The 10,300-nt window shown below is 51.8% G+C and overlaps 1 protein-coding gene across 1 annotated transcript; it reads right to left on the bottom strand.

Annotated features, from left to right (window-relative positions):
• Ctrc (chymotrypsin C) lies at window positions 1-9,253 on the bottom strand. The gene is made up of 8 exons (XM_087906926.1): window positions 9,099-9,253; window positions 7,938-8,029; window positions 7,758-7,855; window positions 5,925-6,050; window positions 3,681-3,817; window positions 2,006-2,151; window positions 505-657; window positions 1-76 (listed from the first exon to the last, which is right to left on the bottom strand). Exons 1-8 carry the CDS (start codon window positions 9,136-9,138, stop codon window positions 62-64), a joined length of 807 nt encoding a protein of 268 aa, XP_087763052.1. The 5' UTR covers window positions 9,139-9,253; the 3' UTR covers window positions 1-61.
• Window positions 9,254-10,300: the final 1,047 nt, after the last annotated feature.

Below are 10,300 nucleotides of genomic sequence, written 5' to 3'. Positions count from 1 at the left end.
TTTATGGAAGGAGCTTTATTGCTGCTGGGAGATGGGCCGCAAGGCTTCTGGAACCAGCTCTTCACAGTTGTATTTTCTGGTGGAACAGAAGTCGTTATGAGTGACTCTGGGACACGCTACCTTCTGGGGCAGAACAAGGCGCTTCAGGATAGTAGGTTCCCACAGGGGCCAGGCCAGACCTGGTCTCTCCTTAAAGGCTCTGGGTCTCCCAGCTTTTCAGAGCATAGCCAATGTGGGCTTAGAACATATCCTATACCTACTGGGAGCCCTGCCCAGGATGCCTCTGTCCCTACACCCTCAAGCCTTTATGTGGCCACCCGCATGCCCTCTCTGTGACCCCCCCCCCCCACCATTCTCATTCCTGACTCTAAGCTTACTCCAAGAAGGATTCAGCTAGGGTTTCTCAGTGAGTGGAAGAATGGAACTTGAATGTGGGCCAGTGAAGGAGAGTCTACATGAGGAAGTGGGCTCAGGGGCACAGGCAGGGGCGCAGGGGACACCTACCTCATTGATCCAGTCAATGTAGGCAGACACACGGGTGAAGACCCCTGGCTTCTTGGCTACGTTGCAGCCTTGAGAGGAGCCAAAGCTCACGATGCCATGCACCTGCCAGGAGCCATCTTCTGCCTGGCAGTTCAATGGGCCGCCCGAGTCTCCCTGTAACAGAGCAGCAGGTCTCAGCTTCAGTTCTCCCCCAGGGCTGCCTTTGGCTGCTGCGGGGATGTGAGCTGGGTCCTTGACCTCTCTATCTGTTATTTAGGCCTCAGACTAGCCGGAGGGATAGCGACAGAAAGCGTAGGGACTGCCTGGACCTCATTCTGTGAGGCTCTGAGGTGTCAGCTAGCTCTTGGTTTGCTGTGGTCTGGGATGATGCCAACCGACTCTGCCTCAATTTCCCCGATTGTTCAGGTCACTGTGTGTAAGCTTCTGTGAACTTGCCAGAGAGTCAAGGAGGCTGGGGACCCTGAAGAGGCCCGGGAAAGTAGGGAGGCTGGTGTGGGGACAGGGTTATCTGTTTCAGAATGGACAGTTCCCCATTGTCCTGGATGTTTTGTGGTTCTGGTCATACTCCGAGACCCCGTCTCCCTGGACTGGCACCTCGGAGCCTTCAGGAGCATGTGTGAAACCTGAAGGAAGCTATTTCATGCTGCTATAGACCCATTTAGTTTCTTGACAGCTCTGTGAAGTGGTTTCTCTCTCTTTTTTTTTAATGTGTGCATGTGCACGCATGTGTGCGTGTATGTGTGTGTGTGTGTGTGTGTGTGTGTGTGTGTGAGGGTGCAGGTATGCGTGCCAGTGTGCATGCAGATCTATGTGTATGTGTGTGGAGCCAGAAGATGCCCTTGCATGCCATCCTCAGCTGTACTTCCTCTCTTCGGCCTGGAGCTGGCCAGCTGGGCTAGAGTCATTGTCCAGTGAGACCCAAGAGTTCTCGTATCTCCACCTCCTTGGCCCTGGGATTCAGCTGCACCACCACGCTTGGCATTTTTACAACGTGAGTTCTGGGGCTCGAACTCAGGTCTTTGTGATTGCAAGGCAACGGCTACCAACTGAATCACCTCCCCAGCCCTGGCCCCGCTTTCTTTCTTGTTTTCATTTATGTCATGTGCATGCATACATGTCACAGGGCAGTGTGGAGATCAGAGGACAGCTGTGGCAGTCGGTCTTCTCCTTCTACCACGTGGGTTCTGGGGATCAGACTTAGGTCCCCTCTACCCTTTGAACCACCTCTCCCCTGCCCGCCCCCCTTTATAGAACACTTTGGCAGACCACCAAATTGCCGGTTCTGTTGGGGCTTGAAGTTGAGCCCCTCACGCCCAGCCCCCTGCCTGTTCCCATACCCTGGGGGTGAGCAGCCGAGGAGTGGGCTGGTGTGGCAGCTTTCCCCTAGGCCTGCAGGGTCCCTCGGGGCTTGGCTTTCTGGAGGGAGGGGTTTGATTGACTCCCTCTCACCCTGCTCTGCCCACCTCCCGGCCGCCCCCTGGTATGGTGCCAAGATACTCACGTTACAGGCTGAGATGACGCCGTCACCCCCAGCGCACACCATTTTCTTGCTGACCATGAGGAACCACCAGTCCCACCTGGAGCACGTGGAGTGACTCACGACGGGCTGCAGGCCCTGCTGGAGCACATCAGCGATGGGACCATCGGCTGGGGAGAGAGCAGTCGTGCCAGGGAGTCAGCCTGTGCCCTCAGCCCAGCCATAGCTCTGGCCTCCAGGCAGCAGGAGACTGGGACTCGGCAACGGCAGGTTTTGGTGTTAGTATTCAGGCATCCGTACTGGCCTGCCCTTGGAGCTCTGATGGGCTACATTCCCAGCTACAGCCACTAAGGGCGCCTCCTGCGCACATTCACCACGTTCCCTTTTTAAAAGGCCCTGCCCACCTCCCATCTCTTTCGTTCTCTCTCTGTTCCTTTCTCTCTCTCTCTCTCTCTCTCTCTCTCTCTCTCTCTGCTTCTCTGCCTGTCTCTTTGTCTCTTCCCCCTTGTCCGTCTCTCTTTTCTCTTCTGTTGCTCCTGTCTCCAGAGACCAGTCTCTCCCCTCTCCGTCCCCCTTTCTATGTTCCCTTTCCGTTAAAAACAAAAACAAAAACAACCCCCCCACAACAACAACAACAACAAAAACCTTCCACGTGAGCTCTATTGCGTGGTATCTTTCTCTCTCTTGCTGCTTTTTTTTTTTGATTTTAATTATGACATCTGATGCATGGAAGGCCGTGGAAACCGTGAATGAGCCCTTCATCAGAATGGCACAAATCTTTGGGTCGCAGTCCCCTGGAGACCACGCGTCTTTAGTTTGGAGTCTGACTTTTACTCCCTTTTTGTTTTGCTGTGCTAGGGATCAAGCCCAGGGCTTTGAGTATGCTAGGCAAGCCGTATACCCAGCCTTCTTTAAACTTTTAGTTTTGAGACAGGGTCTACCTGAGTTGCCTAGTTTAGTCTTGAACTCATTTCTGTACTGAGACAGGGTCTCCCTGAGTTGCCCAGGTTGGTCTCGAACTCACTCTTTACTGAGGCAGGTTTACCTATGATCCCTCTGCCTCAGTTAGGATGTTGAGGGTTCAATTGTCATTTCCTTCCAGAACTCCATCTTAGCTGCATATATCTGAAAGTTCTTGCCCATGATGTCTTTAAGAGCTAGCCTGTGCTTTCTTTAATTTCCTGTGTATAGCTTTAATTTCCATTTAACCATCTAGTTCAGCTGACATCTGCTTGGACATTGGCTTGCCGTGAGAACTAGCCTCCTACCCCTAAGAGGATGGTTTTAATTAGTTGGTTAGTTTATTTCTTATTCTGATACAGGTTCTCATGTAGCCTAGGCTAGCCTCAAACTCCCTATGTAGTGACCCTGAACTCCTGATCCTCCAAGTTCTGGATAACAGGCCTGCATGACCAGGCATGTCTTTTGTTTTTAGTTTGTGGCTGAGGCAATGAGCCAATTTCTCTTCTAAATGCTTGATGAGTTCTAGCCTATTTAATCCTCGTATCTCCCACCACATTCGCTTGTGACATGCTTGTCACATGATATGGGCTGAGCAATGAATCTTAACTGGCATTATCATAAAGGTTTAAAATCTATGAAACTATCAGGCAGGAGGGAGAACGTGGGAGACAGGCTGATCTTGAGTGGCACCTCTTCCAGGAAGCCTCGGGGATGTCCCGGGCCAGGCTGTACTCACTCCAGAGGCGACCCCAGCCAGTGACATAGCAGGGGTAGTCCTGAGGCAGCACGACACCGTCCTCTGGGAGGCAGGCCAGCTTGATGGTGTCACTCAGCTCCACGGGGTTGGCCAGCTTGATAATGGCAATGTCGTTCCTGGGGTGCACAGCAGCAGTTTGGCAAGTGTGTGGAAGGTGGTGCTGGGTGTCGGGCCTTGGTGGCCAGAGATCCCCCATAAAGACCTCCTAGCGGCTGATTAGCTGGTGGACACTCTGGAGGACAAATGACTGTGTGTGTGTGTGCATGTGTGTGCGTATGCACGCGTGCATGGATGTCAGGTGTCAGGTGTCAGGCTCTCTCACTCTCCCACCTTATTCCCTGGGGACAGCCAGCTGCCCCTGGAGATCCCCAGGTCTGCACCTCCCACAGCCCTGGGGTTGGAGGTTCTCCCAGCCACATGCAGCTTCTCATGTGGGCGCCAGGGATCTGAACTCAGTTCTCAAGCTCACACAGTGTGCTGTCTAATTTTATGTTGTTTTGACACAAGTTAGGGTCACCTGGGAAGAAGGGATCTTGATTGAGAAAAGCATGTATGTGTGTGTGTGTGTGTGTGTGTGTGTGTGTGTATGTATATATATATATGCTTTGTTCTGTCTGCATGTATGCCTGCAGGCCAGAAGATGGCACCAGATTTAATTACAGATGGTTGTGAGCCACCATGTGGTTGGTGGGAATTGAACTCAGGACCTTTGGAAGAACAATCAGTGTTCTTAACATCTGAGCCATCTCTCCAGCCCCCCATTTTTTTTTTTCATGACAGGGTTTGTCTGTAGCTTTGGAGCATGTCCTGGAACTAGCTCTTGTAGACTAGGCTGGCCTCGATTTCACAGAGATCCGCCTGCCTCTGTCTCCTGAGTGCTGGGATTAAAGGTGTGGTCTACTACTGCCTGGCAAGAAAAGCAACTTTCATAGGATTGGCCTGTAGGCAGGCAAGTCTGTAGGGCATTTCTTGATTCATCTGATGAAAGAGGGCCCAGCTCACTGTGGGTGTTGCTGAAAGTTGGGCGCCTGATGGCGCATGCCTTTAATCCCAGCACTCGAGAGGCAGAGGTAGGTAGATCTTGGAGTTCGAGGCCAGCCTGGTCTACAGAGCGAGTTCCAGAACAGCCAGAGCTACACAGAAAAACCCTGTCTTGACTTCTGCTCTGCCTGAGTTCTTGCTCCAACTTCCTTCAGCGATGGACGGTTACCTGGAAGTATGAAGCAAGCCCTTTCTTTCCCAGGATGCTTTCTCGTCATGGTATTTATTGCAGCAACAGAAATCTGAACTGAGACACACAGCAAGTGCTCCTAGCCCTGCAGCCACCTGCCCAGCTGACCCTTCTAATGGGCACACCTGTCCCCTGGGATGTGGCATCTTCCTCATGTGCCAGTTCATGACAGCATAAGAGAGTGGAAATGTTCAGAACCACTGCAGGTTATGACCCCCTGGAAAGTGAGCTGTAGCAAGCAATTGCAGAGGCGTGTACAGGTTCATTTCAATAGTCTCTGTTGCTGCAGGAAAATTGGTGACCCAGGCAGACATGCACTGGACTATATGATGTGGGACATATTTCTTTACTTTCTCTTTTGGATTTTTGAGACAGGGCTTCTCTATATAGTCCTGGCTATCGTCTTTGAACTCTCTCTGTAGACCGGGCTGACCTCGAACTCAGAGATCCACCTGCCTCTGCCTCTTGAGTGCTGGGACTAAGGATTTATGCCACCACTGGTGGCCTCACTGTTGTTTGTTTGTTTGTTTTTTTGAGACAGGTTCTCTCCACTTAGCCCTGGCTGTCCTGGAACTCATTAAGCAGACCAGGCTGGCCTTGAACTCACGGAGACCCACCTGCCTCTGCCTCCTCAGAACTGGGGTTAAAGGCTTGTATCACCAAACTCCACATGGATTATGTTTCTTAACCTCTCGGAGCTTTGGTTCCCTGTCTGTCGTGAGGCTTAGATGAAGGGTGGCACTCACATGTCTGTTGCAGTCTGCGCATGTGCTGAGCACTCACTCTGGGTGACACTTGGCTCAGCCTCTGGCTGGGTGAATTCTAGATGAGTTTGGTGGAGGTTTTGGAGATAGAGATCCCTTATGTACTTAATCCTAATCTTTGATCACTGTGAAGGACTGAATGGGTGCCATCTTGTGACCCTGTGGTTTGGGCATGCCAAGTGCAGGGGTTAGACTCTGTGGCTCCAGCTGCCCAGGGCTAGCACTCACCTCACAAAGAGGGAGTTCCATTTCTCATGGACGTAGATGGTGTCCACCTCTGCGTACAGGGAGCCTTCCTCATCTTCCACTGTCAGATTGTACTTTCCCAGGCCCACGCGGTAGGTTAAAGTTGTGCTAGAAGGGGGAAAAGAGACGTCAAGTGGCTTCTGGCAGGGCCAACCAGAAACTGAGAGCATTGGTGACCTGGTCCTCTTGCTACAGCAGGGCTTTGTGGGAAAGGGAGTCGTTAGTGTCTGTTCCCATCGACCCCGTGTAAGAGGAGAGAAAGGACCTGTGGCTTAGAGCCAGGGACTTGGGTCAGGTATGGCCTTGCCGCCCTAGACTGGCAGGCTAGGAGAAGCCAAGTCGCCATTTCCTCTGACTTCCGCATAGCAGTAGCCACCTGAGTGACTCCTGCTTGACTCTGTCCTCCCTACAACAAGACTCTCCTGCCCTAGGATGGCAGGCCAGCGCCACCACACCTGGCTTTCCCTGACTGTTCAGCACCTCCTAAGACAGCTGCTAACCGCCCATAGCCCTTCCCACAACTCTGCCTCTCTCCAATCAAACCACATAGTCCTTGCAAACACACCCTCACACCCCCACCCCGGCCTCACACTCTGCTCCCAGCAGGAGGCTGCCCTAGTGTTTCCCAAGCATCAGAGAGGTGCCTCCTTCAGGCATGCTGTTCCTGGACTCCACAGATCAGCCATGGCCTCCCCACTTCCCTCCTTTTGTGTCCGTGCTCTTTCAGGGAGACCTTCTCCCAGACCCGTCTCTCTTTCTTTCCTTCTCCTTTTTCTTTCTTTTTTCCTCTCTCCTTTCCTCCTTCCCTCTTTCCCTCACTCTCCACCCCCTTTCTTCTTTTTTAGCCCAGGCTGGCCTCAAATGCAAAGATATCCGGGCCCAGGATAGCCTTTAGCCTCGACTCTTCCTTCCTCTGCCTCTCAACTGATGGGATTACAGGTCCCATCACACCTGGGGAGTCAGCTCAGTTTTGTATATGCTAAGAAAGAGCCCCACCAACTAACCTACATCCCAGCTCCCTTATTTTGCTATTTTAACTCCCTCCCTCCTTCCCTTTCTCTTTCCCTCCCTCTTACCCATCTTCCCAGTTTTGGGTTATCTTCTTTTAAATTGAGCCCAAACCACCTGTATTCTTCCCCTCTTCCAGCCTCCTTTTTGTCTGATAAGTTACATATTTTCTTGTTCATCTATTGCTCTACTTTCTGCTAGAATAGTTGATGGAGGAGGGTCATCTGTCTATGTGTTACTTTCATTGGTTAATAAAGAAACTGCCTTGGCCCTTTGATAGGACAAAAAATTAGGTAGGCGGAGTAAACAGAACAGAATGCTGGGAGAAAGAAGGCAGTGAGGCAGTCGCCATGACTCTCCTCTCCGAGACAGACGCAGGTTAGGATCTTTCCCCGTAAGCCACCACCTTGTGGTGCTATACAGATTATTAAATATGGGTTAAAGCAAGATGTGAGAATTAGCCAATAAGAGGCTGAAACTAATGGGCCAAACAGTGTTTAAAAGAATACAGTTTCCGTGTAATTATTTCAAGGTAAGCTAGCCGGGATCTGGGTGGGAACACAGCCTGTTGCTCCTTCTACAAATAGTGGAATAGAACATGCTGACAAAATAGCCCCGGAGGCTGGCTTTTGTTGCCTTTGTTGTTTCTTGGCACATAGTAGGTGCACTGTTTCTTAGCACATAGTAGGGGCACAGGAAATGTTTTCAACCAAATCAATGAGCAGCTGGGTTAGTAGAGGAAAGCAGCGAACAGAGCCCAGTGCCCGGAGCCTTAGCTACTCTGGTCTCAGGATGGTCCCCGCTCACCTGATGCAGTGGGCAGCGGTGAGGACGTGTCTGTTGGTGATCAGAGTGCCCCCGCAGGTGTGCCTCCATTCGCCGTCCCTGAGGTACTGCAGAGAGATCTGCAAAAGGACCACATGTCAGCCCTCCAGGGATCCCCAACCTTGTCCCTCCGCCTCTGGGGCTGCCCCAGGAAGTGCTTACCTGCCACGGCCAGCTGTGGGGGACAGCATCATCTCCTCCTACCACCCTGGTTGACAGGTTGGGTGGGTAGGTGGGATCCCCGCAGCTGGAGGCTGGGGAGAGAGGGGCGTGAAGGTGGGTAGACTGTTGTGTCATGTGTCCCCTCACCCCACCCCGGGGCTCAGGTGTGGTGGTGGCTCACATTCTACTCAGTGACTCGGAAGAGTCCCTCTAGCTGTCTGGGTCTCAGTCCCCCAACCCCGGTGTGTGTGTGTAGAATAACACTAACTTGAGTGGCTCCTGAGTATTAAGCCACATGACACATTTAAAAAGCCATAGAAGCCAGGCAGTGGTGGCACACGCCTTAAATCCCAGCACTCGGGAGGCAGAGACAGGCGGATCTCTGTGAGTTCGAGGCCAGCCTGGTCTACAAGAGCTAATTCCAGGACAGGCTCCAGGCTCCAAAGCCACAGAGAAACCCTGTCTCGAAAAACCAAAAAAAAAAAAAAAAAAAAAAAAAAAAAAAGGAAGAGGGATGCTTCCTATAGTGAAAGGAGCAGGCCTTTTGTGTGCAGCATGTGTACGGGGGAGCATTCAGTGTGGGCTACATGGAGTCCCACACTGTCATGTCTAGGAAGTCAGTGTGTCCTTGCTCTGAGGTGAGGAGATGGGGCTGGCATTCTGGCTGGCAGCCAGCATGTGAGCCCGAGCATCACTGGACCTCTGTGTCCCCACTGTTGAATGGAGATATGATCCAGTCTGCATCTAGAGAGCTCAGCTTGACGCCTGACGAAGGGCTCTCACTTGCCAAAACCAAACCAAAGCCTATCGAACCCCTCAGTTTGTAATCTGGGAGGATGCCACCAACGTGGGAGAGCAAAGGAACCCTAAGAGGGAGACACAGATGGGAAAGGCAGGCCCAGTGGTCCCCTGGAGTGGACACAGGGTGAAGCACCTCTGGGGGCCCTGCTCAGGCCTCTGGTCTAAGCCTCACTCCCTAGAGGGTGTTCTTCTCTTCTCCAGCACCTACTAGTTTGGAAGTGGCTTAGTTGTCACACAGCTGCTCAGTAGCTGAACCCACACAGGACCCCAAAGTGCCTTTCTTGGGGAGCAGAGGACACCCCGAGGCCAGCTTGATCTTACAGTCCACTGGCTGCAGCTTGACCCCACTCCCAAGCTTACCGCAGGCTATGATGGCCGCGAGGACTGTAATTGCCAGCATGATCAGGCGCTCAGGACTGGCTGGCGTGGAGGCAGGCTGGGCATTTATAGGCCTAAGGGAGGGGGAGTGAGGGCCCAGGAGTCAAGGCTGACCTCAGCCTGGGGACAAACCTGTTCTGACAAGGCCTTTTCCTGACCTTGGTAATTACTGTTTAATTTGGGCAGGAGATGTGGTTGGCTAGAAGTATGGGGTTTCCAAGGTGGAGTGAATCCACAGGGCCTCTATCTGCCATCAGAATACTAGTCCAAACTCCAGGCTGCCTGCCTTTGTAGATGACTGTGACTCAATTTGCATATTTTTCTGCAGATTTATTATTATCGCTATTATTATTATATTATTTTAAATGTAAAGATGATTTTATGTGCGTGAATGTTTGCCTACAGCTGTACACAGCTGTGCCTGTGTGCCAGAGGAGGCCAGAGGAGGAATCAGACCTCCTGGAACTGGACTTGCAGACGGTTGTGAGCCGCTGTGTGGGTTCTGGGAACCAAACCTGGGTCCTCTGTGAAAGTAGCAAATGCTCTTAGCCACTGAGCCATCTCTGCTTCCTGCTGATTTTTTTTAAAAAAATTTACTTATCATGTGTTCTGCCTGCATGTATGTCTACAGACCAGAAGAGGGCACCAGAGCTCATTACAGATAGGCGTGAGCCATCATGTGGTTGCTGGGAATTGAACTCAGGTCCTCTGGAAGAGCAGCCAGTGCTCTTAACCACTGAGTCATCTCTCCAGCCCCTCCTGCTGATTTAAAAGAAATCAAAAGCATTCTCTTGGGCCTCTCAAGGTCTTTGGCACTACCCTTGGGTATCTTCAGTGTGCCTGTGAGCAGCCCTTTCTCAAGAGCAGCTGGTGGGGTGGGCAGCTGTTACTTTGGCCCTCTGGTCTCTGGCTCTGCTGCAGGGAATTGCTGGAGGGAGAACTCCCTTAGCCTTGGCCCATGTTGTGATACTGGGTGGGCTGACTTACTGCTCTCACAGGGGGCTGGCGGATTTCCTGTGACTCTGGAATAGGGCTTGACTTGTCTGTTTACAGATGTGTGTTTGTTTGTGTTTTACTTGGCATGCTATACATATAAAAAACACGAATGGGTTCATTCACGACCCCAAGATTCATTGAGCACTTGCTATGTGTATGCTGTGTGCCAAAGGCAGCTCCCTGTCAGC

This window comes from Myodes glareolus, chromosome 6 (assembly GCF_982192425.1).
Source record: "Myodes glareolus chromosome 6, mMyoGla1.1, whole genome shotgun sequence".
NCBI classification, from domain to species: Eukaryota; Metazoa; Chordata; class Mammalia; order Rodentia; family Cricetidae; genus Myodes; species Myodes glareolus.
Note: the sequence above shows the minus strand (reverse complement) of the source record. Positions and strands in the feature narration are given on the sequence as shown.